Here is a 19782-nt window from a genome sequence, read left to right on the forward strand (position 1 = left end):
GCCAACCCACTCCAGTATTTCCTGCCAAGAAAACCCTATGGCCAGTCACAATACCATTATCGATATGGCGCCGGAAAATGAGCCCCCCAGGTTGGAAGGCGTCCCACATGTTACTGGGGATGAACAAAGGGCGATTCCTAGGAGCTCCAGGACGAATGAAGCGGCTGGGCTAAAGCCAAAAGGACGCTCAGTTGTGGATGTGTCGGGAAGCGACCGGAAAGTCCGATGTTGCAAGGAGATATATCACATAGCAACATGGAATGTAAGATCTATGACGCAAGGTAAACTGGATATCGTCAGGCGAGAAATGGACAGATTGAACATTGATATCTTGGGTATCAGCGAGCTCAAGTGGACCGGAATGAGAGAATTTAACTCCGGCGACCATTATGTCTTTTATTGTGGGCACGAATCCAAGAGAAGGAATGGGGTCGCTCTCATAGTAAACAGAAGAATGGGCAAATCAGTGCTAGGGTACAACCCCAAAAACGACCGAATGATTTCACTTCGGATCCAAGGTCACCCTTTCAACATAACAGTTATCCAAGTCTATGCACCGACCACTGCTGCTGAAGAAGCTGACGTTGAGAGATTTTATGCGGACCTACAATGCCTTTTAGACCGCACCCCATCATCAGACGTCGTTTTTCTCATAGGAGACTGGAATGCTAAGGTCGGGAGTGAAGAAATATCCGGAATTACAGGCAAGTTCGGTCTTGGTGAGCCAAATGAAGCTGGGCAGAGGCTAGTAGAGTTCTGTCAAGAAAACAACCTGACCATAGCGAATACTCATTTTCAACAGCACAAGAGGCGCCTGTACACATGGATTTCACCGGACGGTCTGTACAGGAATCAGATCGATTATATTATTTGCCGGCAGAGATGGAGAAGCGCTATACAAGCAGTAAAAACAAGGCCTGGGGCCGATTGTGGCACCGATCATCAGCTTCTTGTTGCCAAAATTAAGCTTCGATTGAGGAAAACGCAGAAAACTAGAAGGCCTTTCAGGTATGATCTGGATCAGATTCCATTAGAATATGCTGTGGAAGTGAGCAATCGATTTCAAGAATTAGATCTAGAAGACAAAGAGCCCGAAGAGATGTGGACTGATGTTCGTGATATAATACAAGAAGTTGCTACTAAGGTAGTTCCAAAGCAAAAGAAATGCAAAAAAGCAAACTGGTTATCTGAAGAGGCTTTGCAAATAGCTGAGGAAAGGAGGATGGCAAAAGGTATGGGGGAAAGAGAAAGATACAAGGTTCTCAATGCGGATTTTCAGAAAATAGCAAGGAGAGATAAGAATGCCTTCTTGAACATACAGTGTCAAGCAGTTGAGGACAACAGCCAATTAAGGAACACAAGAGCTCTGTATAAGACAATCAAAGATATCAAAGGAAGCTTCTGTGCTAAGCTGGGCGTGATAAAGGACAAACGAGGCAAGGACCTCACTGAAGCCTCAGAGATAAAGAAGAGGTGGCAGGAATACACAGAAGAACTGTACAAGAAGGATCCGGATGTGCAAACCCAACATAGGACGGTTGTGATTACTGATCTCGAGCCGGGCATCCTGAAGAGTGAAGTTGAATGGGCCTTAGCCAGCCTTGCTAAGAACAAAGCTAGCGGAATTGATGGTATTCCAGCTGAGTTGCTTCAAAACCTCAACCACGACGCTGTTAACACACTGCATACATTATGTCAAAAGATTTGGACAACCCTGCAGTGGCCACAAAATTGGAGGAGGTCAGTTTACATCCCCATTCCAAAGAAAGGCAGTGCCAAAGATTGTACCAACTACCGCACGATCGCGCTTATTTCGCATGCTAGCAAGGTGATGTTAAAAATCCTGCAAGGTAGGCTGCAGCAGTATGTGGATCGGGAGCTTCCGGACGTGCAAGCTGGGTTTCGCAAGGGCAGAGGAACTAGAGACCAAATTGCCAACCTTCGCTGGATCATGGAAAAAGCAAGAGAGTTCCAGAAACCCATTTACTTCTGCTTTATTGATTATGCGAAAGCGTTTGACTGCGTAGATCACAGCAGATTGTGACAAGCTCTCCAAGAGATGGGAGTTCCAATTCACCTCATCTGTCTCCTCAGGAACCTTTATGAAGGGCAAGAGGCCACAGTCAGAACTGGGCATGGTCTTACTGATTGGTTTCCGATTGAGAAAGGGGTGAGGCAAGGCTGCATACTGTCGCCCTGCCTATTTAACCTATATGCAGAGTGCATCATGAGGAAGGCCTGTCTGGACGAGTCTTCAGCTGGAGTGAAGATGGCTGGAAAACGCATCAACAACCTTAGATATGCGGATGATACCACTTTAATGGCAGAAAGTGAATTGGATCTCAAGAGACTTCTGATGCGCGTACAAGAAGAGAGTGAGAAGTTTGGGCTTAAACTGAACATTAAAAAGACGAAGATCATGGCGTCTTGCCCTATCAAGTCCTGGAGCATCAAGGGACAAGAAGTGGAAGCTGTGACAGATTTTCTTCTCTTGGGCTCCAAGATTACCTCGGAAGGAGACTGCAGCCATGAAATTAGGAGACGCCTGCTTCTGGGAAAGAGAGCAATGGTTAGCCTTGACCGCCTAGTAAAGAGCAGAGACATTAGTCTGCCAACCAAGATCCGTATAACCCGTGCTATGGTCTTTCCAGTTGTGATGTATGGATGCGAGAGTTGGACTGTGAAAAAGGCTGACCGCCGAAGAATTGACGCGTTTGAATTGTGGTGCTGGCGAAGACTCTTAAGAGTTCCTTGGACTGCCAGAAGATCAAATCAGTCGATATTGTCGACCATAAACCCTGACTGCTCATTGGAGGGTCAAATTCTAAAGTTAAAGCTCAGCTACTTTGGTCATCTGATGAGAAGAGAGGAGTCGCTGGAGAAAGATTTGATGTTGGGAAAGGTTGAGGGTCGCCGGAGAAGGGGTAGGCAGCGAACGCGATGGTTAGATGGCATTCTCGAGGCATTGCAGATGAAGCTATGTGATGTTAAGAAGATAGTGAGAGACCGGAAAGCGTGGCGTGACATGATCCATAGGGTCACGAAGAGTCGGACACGACTGAACGCCTGAACTGAACTGATTATTATTATTATTATTATTATTATTATTATTATTATTATTATTATTATTATTATTATTATTATTATTATTATTATTATTATTATTATTTAATTTGTATCCTACTGAATCGACGACTGATCCGGGGGTGGACTGAGCGGGGCGAGTTTCCTGACACGACACTGCGATTCCGGAAAACGGTAACTTCGGCGCTCGCGGCAAAGGAAGCCTCCATTTGTCTGTTCGCATGAGTAGCTGTAGGAGGAAACAAAGTTACTGCTCGTACGCGTTGGCTGGGGTGGCTGCAAGACCTGACGTCTTGCGAGCGTGAGGTCATTCTGCTTCAAAACAAATATGCGATGAATTTGTGTCGAAAAACGTTATTGAGTTAAAACTTTAAGTTGGGCTAGTTGGTAACTTCTTGCTGGAATCATTTTGTGTTGAATGTCCCTTGTGTTTCGTGTTCTTTGTATCCGTGTTTTCACCGCTTCATAATGATTCCAACTTATTGAGGCTGACGTTCACGCGCCTGCTAAGAATTTGAAGTGCATAACTTGATGAATAATTTGTTTCCTGAAAAGTACCAGCTCGTTAGCCAATGTCTGTTATGTGACTGTATTAACTTCAACTATCCCTCTCTCACAACTTTTATATCCGCTCATCCCCTTCCCCCATTGCAGGGTAGTAAACCGGTTGCTTTTACTGGTTAACCTCCCTGCCTTTCCTTTTCATCTTCTTCCTCCTCCTCCTCCTCCTCCTCCTCCTCCTCCTCCTCCTCCTCCTCCTCCTCCTCCTCCTCCTCCTCCTCCTCCTCCTCCTCCTCCTCCTCCTCCTCCTCCTCCTCTGAGATGCTCGATGAGCCTCAATTTAATTAGGTTTAGACTGTTTCCGCCTCGTGATTTAGTGTAATTATTAGAGTAATTATTTACGCAATATGGCATGTATTGCGTAAATTAGCATTCTTTTAAAAGCTTAGGGAACGCTTGAGTAGTGAAAAAAAAAAAAAAACCAAAACGAAAAGCAAGGGCTCCAGACCAAGACCCCTAGATTCGCCTGCATTCATACCGATCGGTGATGACTTGCACTTTTTTATCATATCTATTGGATATCTATTGGCGTTCATACATCGTGAAAATACGAAACTAGCTTTAATCGAACGTATTCCAGCTCATAACCACAAAACATCCACTCTTACTGAAAAAAAAAAAAAAAATCTCTTATAAGGCAGAAAAGAGCAATGACAGAAATATAGGTATCGCCTCCACAATCCTTTCCCGCAAGTACAATCGGCTTTATGGTTGCATATCCGAATTGTTAAGTAAGTTTTGTTTTAAAACGGCATGGCGAACTTTTATCTTGCGAATACGGCAAAAACACAGTCTAAATGCTGAAAGGCAAAGAAAACCCCTGAAGTAACGCCCCTAGCGGGCCTTTGAGGTACCAACAATTAAAACTTGCGCCTGGCAGCTCCACAAATGGCTGGTTTTGTTCCAGCAATTTTTGGTTGAGGCGTTTTTCAATCACAGCTATGCACTTAGCACACCCACGTGCTTCAGCTGCACGTGCGCCCTTCGAGTAAGCCAGTTAAGGTGTAAGCGTCTAAGGAGGCGTTGAACGAAGGGGAGCGCGATTTCTTGATAGTAAGATATATAAGAGCGAAGGAAATGAAAGAACTTGTCACATCTGCGCAAAACAGGTAACGTGTTGGTGTTCTTTCTTATTTTCTGCCACAACGGATGATTCACTCCTTGCTTCCATTTAACAACGCACACTGTCGCTTCGTCGGCGGTCGGGCATTCTTGATATCCTGCTAGTCCAGGCGCCTGAGCTCTAAAATGCATTGCACGCAATGCGGGTGCCGAGGTCGCTGAACTGCACACTGACGTCCTCCGTGAGGATTTTGTCGCTGAGCTCGGGAACGAGATCTACGGCTGGTGCAAACGAAACAACGCCTCCGACCAACGCTTATATAGCTTTTATTTCGGTTGTTGCTAGAGCGCAACGCGCGCTAGAAATCGCGGAATATGCGTCCATAGTCGTGGTTTTCGTCGTTTTCTCCGTATACGTGGAGGGGGAAAAGTTTTAATCACAGCAATGAAAAAAACTATATAAAAAACTCAACTACGAATCCAAATATCTCACCAATAAATTCGTGTTTAAACTGCCGGACAAAAACAATAAAGTCACTAAATACTGCAAAATTTGATTTCGCTGACATAAAAATTGTGACAGAGCTGCTGTGACTGTCCCATTAGAGTAAGTTGAAAGGAACTCGAACTTCCGTCTTGTAAACCTAATAGATATTCAGAACGGGGAGTAATAGTATAATGCCCATAACACCTGTGTTTTCTTTTAACAAGCGTACTAGTATTTTATCCATCCATGCAGCCTTACAACTATCCGTAGTTCCCAAGCTAAAATGTGTTCCGTCAAGTTTGATGCGGTCCAACAAAAAAATTATGGAGGTTTAACTCTCCTACAAACCTATAGATACAACAGAGCGAGAGCTTTTGTTTGCATTGGTTACGCTTGTTTCCTTGTCAAAGGTTAAGTCTTTGGGGGTAACAGGTAAACGCAACGTTAAGCGGCCCACTTAAAACTTTAAATCAAAATGAAGGTTCCAGGATTCAAAGTTAAATTGTCCCAATCGATGACGTTGGCAGAACCTGCCGTAAATAGGAAGAAATATTTTTCGGGTGGGGCTTGGTTACTTAAATTTGCAACTGAAAAAAATCCAGCGCAAGTAAAATAAGTATTAAATCTGGCTGCAGTGTTTTTTATTGGCGGCATCAAGTAAAGTTTGCTGTCGCGTGATTAAATAATAGCACATCCGCAGTTTCTTTTACAGAGGTATCGGCTGTATGCTCAATTAGGTTTGCATGGTACCCTTTGTTTCCGTTCGCGTATAACTGCCACATATTTGTTACGCATCTTTTTGTACGGACCTGAGCAGTAGCTGCTATCCATACGCTGTTCCTGCTTGTGCTTAAATACCTTTTGCTGAAGGACCTCTAATTTGCTCATTCGGGGTGAAACGAGCGCGTTAGACGAGCGACCAGGTATCTGAGTTCTGCAATTGTTATATCGCATGCAAAAATATCATTTAAGCTGTGAATATCGGCTTTAACATCATCGTGGTGTCGAGCACTATACTCCCAGATAGCTTTTTCTGGCTATGTAGCCAAGTCTACGAGGGTGGAGCTTCCGTCACGGTGTTACTACACCATGTATAGTTCTGACACAACTGGCCTCAGTTATGGTTTCAGTTCCACCTTTGCTTGAAATTATAGTTTTCGAGCCGCCGGCGATGCAGAAATAATTTTCTGTAGAATAATTAAGAGCTAAGTGAGCGTAAATTTGTGGTTAATGAATATCACACGCGCAGCGTATGTTGCCGAAACAAGCGCATGCAAAAGCGTGCAAAACCGGCGGCTAGGCGTACCAGAAGCAGCCGACGTACTCTTCGGGAGATTCTGGACAGATAGGGCAGCCATCACGTTTGTTGGGCGTACTGTAGTGATTTTAAAATGCACTGCATTAACGTACACGCTTGTCTTGCAGTACAACCGTGATATAATAATAATGTCAATCTTTCAGGAACAGTTGCATCTTACCTGTACTCACCTATGGCGCTGAAACGTGGAGGCTAACCAAGAGAGTTCTACTTAAGTTGAGGACAACCCAAAGGGCTATGGAACGAAAAATGGTAGGGGTAACATTAAGAGATAGGAAGCGTGCAGAGTGGGTCAGAGAAATAACTCAAGTTACTGACATTCTAGTGGAAATTAAGAAGAAGAAATGGGCATGGGCAGGACATGTAGTGCGAAGAGAAGATAACCGATAGTCGCTTAGGGTGACAAACTGGATTCCAAGGGAAGGAAAGCGTAGCAGGGTGCGGCAAAAAGTTAGGTGGGCGGATGAGGCTAAGAAGTTCGCAGGGGTCAAGTGGATGCAGCTAGCACAGAACCGCTTTAAGTGGAGAAATATGGGAGATGCCTTCGCCCTGCAGTGGGTATTGTCAGGCTGATGATGATGATGGTGATATTCCAGAGCAATATTGACACATGCCATTCATAGACGACGAAGATTTGAATCGGCGATTCGGAGAAGACGACGAAGCGAAACAGTGCTCCGCTTTCGTGCTGCCCTGACTGGCTGTTGGTGTTCTTCGGTGTCAGAGTGCCAGAGCGCCTTCTGTGTAACGTTACATTACAAATCTGGTGGAGGTGCTGGGTATCGATCCAGTCCTGCAGAATCAACCTGCCAATACGGAGCTTACCCCCGTACATCAACGCCTCGGCCGCCGCCTACGTGGAGAGCCCCCTGAATTCGGACCCCTTCCGGCTGCTACCAGGACGACGCATCCTCAGACGGCCGTCGAACCTGCTGCAATGACATCTGAGAGCAGGCTTCCCACCCACATCCTGTGTCATCAGCCGCGAACACCCCCCTCCTTTCATGGCGACGTGTTCGAGGATGCCGAGGACTGGCTTGAGAACTACGAGCGAGTTGCTCGTTACAACGGGTGGACTGATGAGCGCAAGCTCCACAACGTGTACTTCGCCCTTGAAGAGTCTGCACGGACATGGTTTGAAAACCATGAGGCTGCCTTCCCACCCTGGGCAGCCTTCTGTCGTGATTTCAAAGCCACCTTTCCTAGCGCCGATCGCCGGGAGCGAGCAGAAGCTGCGCTACACTCACGCAATCAGCGCCCGAACGAGAGCGTGCGTATGTTCTTTGAGGACATGACACGCCTTTTCAAGCGTGCAGACCCACAAATGCCTGAAGATAAGAAACTGCGTCACCTGATGCGGGGCGTTAAACAAGAACTTTTCGCGGGACTGGTGCGCAGTCCACCGCGCACTGTGGCGGAGTTTCTCAGCGAGGCAGCGACTATGGAGACAACGCTGCAACACCGAGCCCGTCAGTACAACCGTGACGTGAATATGATTGGGTCCGACGCACCTCCTGTGCATATCGGCAGCGACATGGACGCACTACGAAATCTCATCCGTTCTGTCGTGCGGGAGGAACTGCAAGCGCTCCGGATGCCTTGCAACACAGCTTTTCCTTCACTGGCTGAAGTCGTCCGGGACGAGGTGCGTATGGCAGCTCAGCAAGTTGCTGACGTTCCCCAGCAACGCGTTCCCCACCAGACGATCGACGCGAGACCCACCTACGCGTCCGTCTTACGTAGGGCTCCCCCGCCGGATCATAGTATCAACGCCGCAGCTCCAGCAATGGAGCCGCAGGGTCCTCGCATGGAGGGACTCGCATGGAGCCGCATGGGGCCTCACTACTCCCCTCCGCCAATCTACCAGCGACCCCGTCAAGTATGGCGGCCCCGGGACCGTCGCCCCCTGTGCTATCATTGCGGGGAAGCCAGTCACCTTTACCGGGCGTGCCCGTACCGCCGCGTCAACATGCGGGGTTTCGCCTCGGATGAACTCCACCCTCGGAATGACGAACGGCCTACTGAGATTGCAAGCGACCTTGCAGCGCGACAGTATCCCGTAACGTCCGGTTACCAAGAGCGTCGGTCTACGTCCCCGACGAGCTACCGCTCGACAAGTCCCCACTCTTCCCGACGCCGCTCCTCTCCCAGCCCTAGCCGGGAAAACTAATACCAGCGGCCTTCGGAGGCAGGGTCGCTGATGTCGGGAAATGTGAAGATCCTCCGTCATCGTCAGGCCGACCCGACGAGATTTCGCCTGTGTCAGGTAGCGACAGCATCCGGCATACTACCTCCGATTTATGTGTAACGATTGATGGAGTGGATGTCACCGCGTTACTCGACACTGGTGCCGATTATTCAGTAATGAGCCGTGGTCTCGCCCGAGAATTGAAGAAAGTTTTGACACATTGGTCCGGCCCGAAAATTCGCACGGCGGGAAGCCACTTGATCGAACCTGCAGGCAAGTGCACAGCGCGGGTCGGCATCCGTGGTTTTGTGTATGTCGGAGAATTTATCGTGCTTCCTGAGTGTTCGAAAGACTTGATCCTTGGACTAGACTTTCTGCAGACCAACGGCGCTGTCATTGACCTGAAAGAAGCGCGTGTTTCCTTTTCGACGAAACGAGCCGTGGCGCGCATTGAAAACGAAGATCCGGGTCTGAACGTTTTGCGTATAGTCGACGATGACGTGAGGGTTCCGGCACGTTCTAGTGTGTTGGTTCTTGTAAAGCATGACTTATTCCACGATTACGAGGGCATCGCGGATGGGCACCTTCCGCTACTACTCGAGAAGGAATTGGCCGTTGCTCGAGGACTCGTACAACTCCAGAACAGTTGTGCTACTGTCCTCCTGACAAATTTTGCTAAGGAGATGCGGCATCTCGCCAAGGACACGGCTGTTGCCGTCCTTCACGATGTTACTGCCTTGCCTCATTTATGCACCACCGGAGCGAACCCTAAAGAGGAGGCCGCACCTTGTCATGCTCTGCAGACCGTTAAAATTAACCCCGACTTGAGGCCCGATCAGAGGAATCTTCTTTCGGCTCTTCTGAGCGATTTCGCAGACTGCTTCGCCACAGGCTCTAAGGTTGGTCGTACTCCTGTCGCCAAGCACCGAATCATCACCGATGAGACCACGTTACCGGTACGCCAGCGCCCGTACCGGGTTTCTCCTAAAGAACGTGACGCCATTAAAATGCAAGTGGATGAAATGCTCGCGGACGACGTGATCCAGCCTTCGACGAGCCCATGGGCATCGCCAGTGGTCCTTGTCAAAAAGAAAGATGGCACCTTGAGATTCTGTGTCGATTACCGAAAGTTAAATAACGTGACTAAAAAGGACGTCTATCCGCTGCCCAGGATTGATGATGCCCTCGACCGACTACGCGACGCCAGGTACTTCTCCTCATTAGACCTCAAAAGCGGATACTGGCAAATTGAGGTGGATCAGAGAGACCGAGAGAAGACTGCATTTGTGACGCCCGACGGCCTATACGAGTTTAAGGTGCTTCCGTTTGGTCTTTGCTCTGCACCGGCCACGTTCCAACGTATGATGGACACGGTTTTATCAGGTCTGAAGTGGCAGTCGTGCTTGGTGTACTTAGATGATGTCGTTATTTTCTCGCCTACTTTCGAGCAACACTTGGACCGGTTGCGCATCGTGCTTCAAGCACTCAAAGACGCGCAACTAACGATCAAGCCTGAGAAATGCCACTTTGCTTTCAAGGAACTACGCTTTCTCGGCCATGTTGTCAGTGCACAGGGCGTTCTCCCTGATCCCGAGAAGACTACCGCAGTGTCAAATTTTCCACGCCCCACCGACAAAAAGGCACTTCGACGATTTCTAGGTCTTTGTTCATACTACCGACGCTTCGTCCAAGATTTTTCTAAGATAACTGAACCACTGACAGCACTAACCAGAGAAGGCATACCCTTCATGTGGGGAGACGATCAAGAACAAGCCTTCCAGGAGCTTAGAAGCCGCCTACACAGACCCCCAATACTCGCCCATTTCGATGAAGACGCCGCAACCGACGTACATACTGATGCCAGTAACGTTGGCCTCGGCGCGATACTCATTCAGTGGCAAGGCGGAATAGAACGGGTTATCGCCTACGCGAGCCGAACACTCTCACGATCAGAGGCGAACTATTCGACAACAGAGAAGGAGTGCCTTGCGGTAATCTGGGCCATCAGCAAGTTTCGACCATATTTGTATGGACGACCCTTCCGTATTGTCAGCGACCATCATTCCTTGTGCTGGCTGGCAAGCCTTAAAGACCCATCTGGACGCTTAGCTCGTTGGAGCCTCCGTCTTCAAGAGTATGACGTCACTGTTGTGTATAAGTCGGGACATAAACACCAAGATGCGGATTGTTTGTCACGCGCGCCATTGGACTCCACTGCAGTGGAAAACGCCGATGATTTTCCCTTTATTGGGGCCATTACCCAATCATATATGGCTGACCTTCAACGCAAGGACCCGGAGCTGGCGCCGCTCATCGATTATCTGGAGGGACACGGTGGTAGAGTACCGCTTGTTTTTCGTCGTGGCTTGCAGTCATACGCTTTACGAAGTGGAGTTCTCTACAAGCGCAATTTTGAAAGATCGAAAGAGACATTTCTACTCGTAGTGCCTACGCACCTACGGCCTGACATCTTAAGCGCTTGTCACGACGAACCGTCCTCCGGCCACTTGGGAGTTAGTCGTACGCTTGCAAGAATTCGGGAGAAATACTATTGGCCGAAATTATTACCTTCAGTGCGATCTTACGTAAAAACCTGCCGTGATTGTCAACGCCGAAAGACTCCACCCGTGAAACCAGCTGGATTTCTTCAGCCGATCGCTCCACCGAAAACTCCTTTCCAACAAGTGGGGATGGATCTTCTTGGTCCTTTCCCGAAGTCAAGTAATGGAAAGCGTTGGATTGTTGTCGCGACAGACTACTTAACCCGATATGCTGAGACCGCGTCGCTCACAAATGGAACTGCCACCGAAGTCGCAGAGTTTTTTGTCCACGACATCGTGTTGCGTCATGGCGCTCCGGCTGTTATCATTACCGATCGCGGGGCAGCTTTTACGGCCCGCCTGACTAAGGCTGTACTGAACCTTACACACACTAGCCATAGACGGGCCACGGCATACCACCCACAAACTAATGGCTTGGTGGAACGGCTAAACAGAACTCTGGCCGACATGCTGTCTATGTACGTGGATATAGAGCATAAGACCTGGGATCAAATCCTCCCATATGCCACGTTCGCATATAATACGGCACTTCAGGAGACGACGCGGCTCACACCCTTCGAGCTTGTCTTCGGCCGTCGAGTGACCACTCCACTGGATACAATGCTGCCCGTATACACCGACGACGAAGATGAGCTTGACCTGAACATCGCTAGTTTTACCCAGCGTGCGGAAGAAGCACGGCAGCTGGCAAGGCAGCGCATATACCTACAACAGCAACTAGACGCTGACCGTTACAACAAGGGACGGCGCTTCGCTGCCTACGAGCCTGGAGACTATGTATGGATTTGGACGCCCGTTCGTCATCGTGGGCTGTCTGAAAAATTGCTGCGCCGGTACTTCGGCCCATATCGTGTCCTACGCCGCCTCAGCGACGTTACTTACGAAGTTGAATCCGCGACCCAAGATCCCTCAAGCCGCAGACGACGCAAGTTCACTGATGTTGTACACGTCGTCCGGATGAAACCCTACCACGATCGCCCCGCTGACTATTCTTGAGACTGATGGTGCCCCGTTTTGTGTTGTGGTATCCCACGCCAACATAGCATAACACAGCTCATCGCATCACGCAGCATTTGCAGCATCGAGGCGATGCTGCCAAGAAGGGGGGCAATGACACATGCCATTCATAGACGACGAAGATTTGAACCGGCGATTCGGAGAAGACGACGAAGCGAAACAGTGCTCCGCTTTCGTGCTGCCCTGACTGGCTGTTGGTGTTCTTCGGTGTCAGAGTGCCAGAGCGCCTTCTGTGTAACGTTACGTTGCAATATCTGCGAAATTCGCGAAGGGAGTATATTCTGCTTTGCAGCTGAGCTGATGCGTTTCGGCTCTGTAGCTTTGCTGCATAGCCAGAAAAAGTTATCCGGGAGTACAGTGGCAACTGGCCGGACGTTGGTCCGCAGTAAAAAGTCGTCAGACCTCGTAGTTACATCGACGCGTTTTGATTTCGGCGACACCATATCATCATATCGGTCAGTTCCAGAGTTGTACTTATCTCGTCAAGATCAAGTAGTTCTACCGATAATCTCCCATTATTAAGATGAGGAACTTCAAGGTTTATGCAAACAGCGCAGATTCCATCAATGACACTCAGCACCCACTGAAGTTAAGACTCGCTACCTACACCAAAAGCAGTCGCCGAACCACATCTTTCAAAACAGAGGATTAATTAATTATTGACATGCAACACATGCCAATGCATTTTAGTGATTAAATAGTCATTGCTGATACCCGAAAATAATCAACTATCAAATACATTAAATGCAATAACCTGAATTTCTTTGCGAGCCAAGGTTATGCCATTCATGTTAAAACAGGTAACCGCGTCCTGACAATTTTTCTGTCATTTACTTTTTTTTTTTATGACAGGATAGATACGATGTATCAAGCCGGTATGGCAATTTCAGTTGTGACTTCCGAAGGAGTTCATCTTGTTTAGTAAAGCGAGTGTTGTTTTCCTTTTTTTTTTTTTGCACCGCTGTAACTATTCTTTTTAGTTCATTATGCGCTGTAATGGGTGCCGTGTCTCTCGCTGGTAAGTGCAGTAGGTAAAATAAAAGTGGGTGAATTGAAGCGCTCGCTAACCAGTTTTCAAACATTTCTACTGACGTGGCACACCCTACCCCGTGAAAATAGTGTACAATGGTGAAACAGTTCGTTTTATCAGTCCTTGTGTGGAAAGCAAGCACAGCCTTTGAAGTGGGGCTGTAGACTCAAGATTTATCTGCGTATTGTACCCCACGCTGCTGTGTTCCTTGTTTCTCTAGCCTAAAGGTCATCGGATCGGATAGGCCCTTGAGGACGTGCAAACCTCTTGAACTTGAAAAGACAGTTTGTGAGGAACTGAAATGAACACGCACTGCAGTGAGGAAATACAAGCACCCCACTCCCTCTTTGATTTCCGAACAATCCGGAAACCATCTAAACAATGTGACGTTGCAGTCTTGGCGTGGAGACTAACACGGTGAGCCGGCCTCCTCACAAAGAGTGTACGTGATAAGGCTTCTGCCGTCAGTGCTGCAAGGTTCAGAAATTGGAAGCGGAAATTGGATTGCTGTGCACGCTAGTATATAGTGCGCCGTCAGGTGCTTGAAAGGTGCTCTCGTAGAGTACGTAGACTTGATCTTTGTAAACGTAATTCCAATCTATGATGTCAATATAGTAATTGTGTGTGTGTGTGTGTGTGTGTGTGTGTGTGTGTGTGTGTGTGTGTGTGTGTGTGTGTGTGTGTGTGTGTGTGTGTGTGTGTGTGTGTGTGTGTGAGAGAGAGAGAGAGAGAGAGAGAGAGAGAGAGAGAACAGAATAGAAAGGCAGGGAGGTTAACCAGGCGATACCCAGTAGGCTACCCTACACGTGGGGAGGGGAACAAAGGGTGAAAAAGAAAGAGGAAAGGGGTAGAGAGCGTACACTTAAGGTCTTGAACTCAACCCCGAGACCCTTAAAAACTTAAGGAGCACCTTACTGCCGTCCTTCCCTCTGAAGGTGTCGCCCAAAGGCCCAGAATCTTAGCTTGTGTAAGAGGGCGAGAGTTTAAGTGGCGGAGTGTAGCAGCCAGGAAGGCACGCTCACGTTCAGATTGAGGGCAGTCAAAAAGTGTGTGCGCAATTGTTTCTACTTACCCGCACTGCTGACACGTTGGAGAGTCTGGCATTCCGATGAGATGGTCAATGAACTTAATTCTAGTGGACAGTGCTCGTTCCATTGCGCGCGTGTCTGCTGAAGGCGAGTGTACGCAGTACGACTAAAAATGAAACGTTCGTCAAATCACCGAACTGTCCATTGTGTACTGAAAAGGTCCCGCGCGAACATTGGACAGTGACAACGCGGTGTAGCCGAAGCAGTCAGTACGCAATCGATGGTAAACAAAAAAATCATGCACGAGCAGCATGGAGGTGCTGTAGAGGAGTGTTCCAAATGTTAACAGTCGAGGTTAACATTTTTAAACCCCGAAAATCTTTGTCAATGTAGAGTGTTTTGTTTTTTGGTTTTCACAGCCAAGAACAGGGAAAAATGCACGCCGCAAGTATTGCCAAACACCTCATTAAGCATTGGCAACTCGGCCCGATATTTTGTTTTTCTTCTGTGACGGCGTTTTTCCGATGTCGTGTATCATGTCCGGTAAAAAGACGAGACCGGATGCCCGTGGCGGTGCCGAAGTGTTGGTAGAAAAAAAAAAAAAAGCGTGCGAGTTGCGGTTGGAGCAAATGAGAAGGGAGAAGATAGGCAGGCAATACCACAGACAGGAGGGAAAGCAATAACAGAGAAGGGACAGAATTTGCACAGCCATGTACAACACTACGTTCACATGCACACATGTCCCTGGCGTACACCCGTGACCAGCACAGACCGGTTCTTCACGTTGACCGGTGAATTCAATTCCTCTGGCAGTAAGTAGCAAGGAAAACACGTCATTCCTTCCGTTGCATGAACTGTTCGCCGTCATATTTACTGCCTGTGCTTCTTTTCAAAAAATATATTAGGAGGGCTACAGCGAGATAGAAAAGGGGCTAGGCGTCGTTTCGCGAGCAAATCTCCGCGCTGTACTACAGCGCTTGCAGGACCATGCTAGTGCAGAAAGTCGTGCAGTGAGCCCATAAAACCTGATCCCGTCGAACCAGGAGCACCTATGTAATAACGAAGCGATATATGTTCAACAAAAATTGCTGCGCACACGTACGTGACCAACGTAAACATTTCAAATGCGAACATAATTCTTCTTAGTGATATGATTTCATTCCGATTCTATTTCAGTCCCATTTCGTTTATCGTACACCCATGACCTCGCATGCTGTCACTGCAATCATGCACTAAAGAGAGCAAGTGCCTGTCAGTCAATTAGAATCGGAGGAACATAAATGCATTATATCGACCTTACACATAAGACGCGCCTTCCATCCATTTTTTTCCCCCCTCAACAAAGTGTGAGCGAAAGCTCCGTGGTGGGAGTGTTTTTTTAAGAAGCGAATTTTTTTTTCTCTCGTTCTGTAAATAAGATGAGAAATTATGTTTATATTTAATGTTAACAAAATTAATTCTCGCCTAAAAACAAGGCAGAAGCTTTGTCAGCTACTTTTCACTTTATCTCCACAAGCAGCATCACAGCCACTGGGTTTTACGACTCTAGTTTTGTCACATGTTCTTGCTTAGAAGAGTAAAAAGGGAGTAATTACTCATATTCGCCCGATCGGTACTTAACACATTTTACTCTACCTTACTATATCTGCTCCTGTTCGCGGTGGTTCATGATTACGGCGCCCTAATAGTGATCCCACGGACGCGGTTCCAATCCCGGCAATGCAAGGCGTCCAAGTACTGTGCGATGTAAATGCACGTTAAAGTACTCAAGGTGGTCGAAATTTCCGGAACCTTCCACTGCGGCATTCCTCATAGCTTGAGTCGCTTTTCCCGTGAACAAAAATGAACACGTCGAGGGATTCCCCTAAAAACGACGCCATTGTGCAGGAGTCTTCGTCGCAGATGTCACAGATCTCAAATTGCTTCTAAAGCGCTCTTCATTCACACAGTACAGAGACGGGACTCAGCGGATTACACAAGGGTGCGATTGCGGAGTCCTGACGAACAGGCGTGAGTTTTTCGCTAAATTTTTAGGCACGCTTGACATGCGCTGACTCGAAAGGCAAGCCTCCGTAACGTCGCCATGTCGGATCAGTTCAAGCGCCCTGCTTTCATTCCGTCGAAATCACCACAATATACATATCTTTGTGCACACGTGTACGTATACAAGTTCGTACGCACTTTGGTTTTTCGCTTTATGCCACGCGTGCGGTACACACTGTGTTCTGGTACCCGGTTGTGGCGGGACGCACGGCTGCTTTCCCCTGGTAGGAAGTACACACGGCTGGACCCTCCTAGATTCTTTCCGGTAGCTATAAAAGGCACGAATACACGATGACAGCATACAACTGCAGTCATCATTGACTCTCTCTTCCTATTCCATCATACCGCTTACGCGGTGCTGCGGCGGCGGTCATTGTCATTGCAGTGATAATCAATTAATCATTCTTTATTAAAAATAACAACAATAGCAATAATAATCAGCCTATCTACGTCAAATTGCAGGATAGGGATATCTACTCCTCCATCAGCTCCGTTATATGCCACCTGCGCCCGTTTTATCCTCGCAAACTCGTCTAATCTCAGCCTCCCACCTGACTATCTGTTGCCCGCTTGGAACCCACTCTGCTGTTCTGCAGGGGCATCACTTATCTTGCATACGCATTGCATACCCCGCCCATGGACATTTCGTCATTTCATCCGTATTCAGCCACCAATGGTAGATACCCTCACTTTGAGAGACGGTATCAATTTTGAAAGTGATGGAGTCACGTCTGGGCGAAGGGGAGAGGGAGGGGGTGGGGGGATATAATTGAAACAGTAAACACTAGTTCGGATCCCAGCACAGGAGTCTCGTTCACACGTCACCGCAATGAAGACGTCTTTTTTTGTTTGTTTGCTTTCATGGACAGTAGGAGAGGTTTCACAGCGGCTGCGGCTACTCCTTTTCCACCATTCATAGGAACCACCTGGACATGTCTTCATTGTGAACAAAACCCTCGTGTTGGGAGACGAATCGCCAGGATTCTCCGAGAGGGGATCTAATTGATGCTCGCATCGCAGACGCATTTGATTGGATGTCCTTGACAGGCAGACATTCCCGCGACGTTGTGGTTTGGTTTGGTTTGTGGGTTTAACGTCCCAAAGCAACTCAGGCTATGAGAGACGCCGCAGTGGAGGACTCCGGAAATTTCGACCACCTGGGGTTTTTAACGTGCACTGACATCGCACAGCACACGGGCGCCTTGCTTTTCGACGTTGTGAGTAGCTCTAAAAACATCTTTATTGACGGGAAATCGTCTCCTCAGGTGGTGTCCTCCTTGATCTTCTGAATGCGCCGAACATCAAACACCGAGCCGTATTTTGTCTAAAGCAGATGTTTGGGAGTCAGCATAGTGTTAAGGTCTTTATATCGACGAATCGCTGATATAAAGTATAAAGACTAGAAAATCAGCTACTATGATTTCCCCCTCTCGTTTGCATATGCGAACGATACTGGTTACAGTTCGGAAATACAAATAGTATGCTGCGCAGACCGTTTCCGCGAGTTCACATTAAAAAAAAAAAAAAAAAAAGAAACATGTATGTGCACTAGAACCTCAACGTTGGGATAAGATGCATCAGCAAGCATTTCCACACCAACATGGATAAATGTGAAGAGTCAGTGTTTTGCGTCGATGTCCAGCTACATGAGAAATGTCCCCCCCCCCCCCCCCTTCCCCGAAAAAAAATAAATTTAGTGTCTTTGTTCTAGTGCGAAAATTTAATTGATAATTGTGTGTTAAAAAAATATGCAGCACCGAGTTGTCGTTTCCTTCCAGAGGATTTTTCAGACAATTAAACTCCGAAGAAACTTTTTTTTTTTTTTTGTTTGCCCAGCTTTGAAATTGATCGCTAAATTCCGCGTGTGCTCGCGGTCAAAACGGTGAGAGAAGTCCTAAAAGTATTTGCTCGGTGTCTTTGCAGAACATGGAGAGCAAGGCCGTCATCGTCCTTGTGGCTGCCTTTGCCATCGCCTCAGGTAAGAGAAGGAAAACATTAAAAAAACAGTTAGTTTGCAGAAATGGAAAGGCACGCGGCCACATTTTTTTCAGCGGAGATCTAAACCGCGCCATAAGGGAAGGAAGGAAGGAGGTAGTGGGAAGAAAAAAATAATATCATTAATATTTAGTTTACATTGATCTCTGCTTTCCAGAGCCTCACCGACGTATCGCTCACACATCTCCCCTTTTTCTGATGTGAAAAACTTAGGTTCACGCGCTGTCTTATCGCGTCCTCTGCGTAATCTCACTCAGTCGCGGCTCGCATGCAGTGCAGTTCGCGCAATGTGCTGCCAAATTTGTCCCTCCACCCCTTAAAGCCCGCAAATGATCCCCCACCCCATCATTAATACAGCGCCCGGTTTGGCCTATGCAGGCCTTCCCACAGGCCGACGGGATCTCATAAAAGACCTCCATGCAGCAGTTGACAAACCGCTTAGCACAGGTTTTCCTACACGCGAAATGCGTGAGCATAGCTGGGCCATCTTCTTCGGAGCGGAGAACACCACTGGCACGCCATGTCTGTTCGCCATTTTCCTCACGTAATGCGCAACCTAATGCAAATACGGTACCACAACAGGCTTAACCGTATTTTTCTTCGGAGAAATCGTTTTCCCAAACATCGCTCGCTTGATTTTCTGAGGAAGGGCTTCCGTCACAGACATAATGACCGCGCAGGGATAACCGGCAGACAGCAATCGGTGTATCTGCTTACTAAAACTCGACTGCACAGCATGCGGGCACGACTTTGTGAGGGCCGACCCTAAAGCAGTGGTTAGCGATAGCTCTCTTAACGTTTTTTGAAAGTGCCGAAAAGTCCTTTCCGTGCCCGCGGAGCGTACATCAAACAAACATGACCATTCCCTAAAGTAATGTTAACATCTAAAAACTGCAACGAACCCTGTGAAGGAAGTTCGTTCGTAAACACCAGACCTCTCCCATTCTGCCGAAAGTTGTCCAAAATACCACCCACCGCGTCAGTGTACCTCAAGTATTTGGCAGCACACTGCGCGAACTGCACTGCGTGCGAGCCGCGACTGAGTTACATTGAGAACCTGGGCAGAGGACGCGATAAGACAGCGCGTGAATTAGAAAGCTTTTCAGATCGGGAAAAGGGGGGATAAACGTGAGAGCGATATGTCGGTGCGGCTATGGTAGGGAGTTCAATTTTCTTGAGCGTGTTTTGTAATATTTTGTTTCCTTGTTTTGACTCTTGTCTTTCCGTTATTGATATGTACTGCGCATGTCTCCCTTTCAGCTGCTGTTTCCGCAAATAAATCAGATGACAGTTAGTGCGTGTCCCGTGTCTTCTATCGAGTGTATATCTTCCTGTGCGCTTTTACCTTTCGTCAAGTTGCAATGCACCATTTAGCCCATTTTTAAGTTTTGTTGAAAAGAGGAAAGTG

General features: G+C 47.8%; 2 protein-coding genes across 3 annotated transcripts in view; one reads left to right on the top strand and one right to left on the bottom strand.

Annotated features, from left to right (window-relative positions):
* The window catches only part of LOC146182133 (uncharacterized), a 319458-nt gene that overhangs the window by 39626 nt on the left and 260050 nt on the right, over nucleotides 1-19782 (bottom strand). The gene's annotated exons all lie outside the window — the stretch shown is intronic.
* Nucleotides 1-19782, top strand: part of LOC146182134 (uncharacterized) — a 75193-nt gene that overhangs the window by 7974 nt on the left and 47437 nt on the right. For both annotated transcript variants that reach the window (XM_084577142.1, XM_084577143.1), the window contains exon 2: nucleotides 18303-18357. In XM_084577142.1, the coding sequence (XP_084433268.1) occupies nucleotides 18306-18357 (52 nt within the window). In that variant the 5' untranslated portion in view covers nucleotides 18303-18305. The remainder of the gene's footprint in view (nucleotides 1-18302; nucleotides 18358-19782) is intronic.

Source organism: Amblyomma maculatum, chromosome 8 (genome assembly GCF_055883805.1).
Source record: "Amblyomma maculatum isolate TAMU_Amacu chromosome 8, ASM5588380v1, whole genome shotgun sequence".
NCBI classification, from domain to species: domain Eukaryota; kingdom Metazoa; phylum Arthropoda; class Arachnida; order Ixodida; family Ixodidae; genus Amblyomma; species Amblyomma maculatum.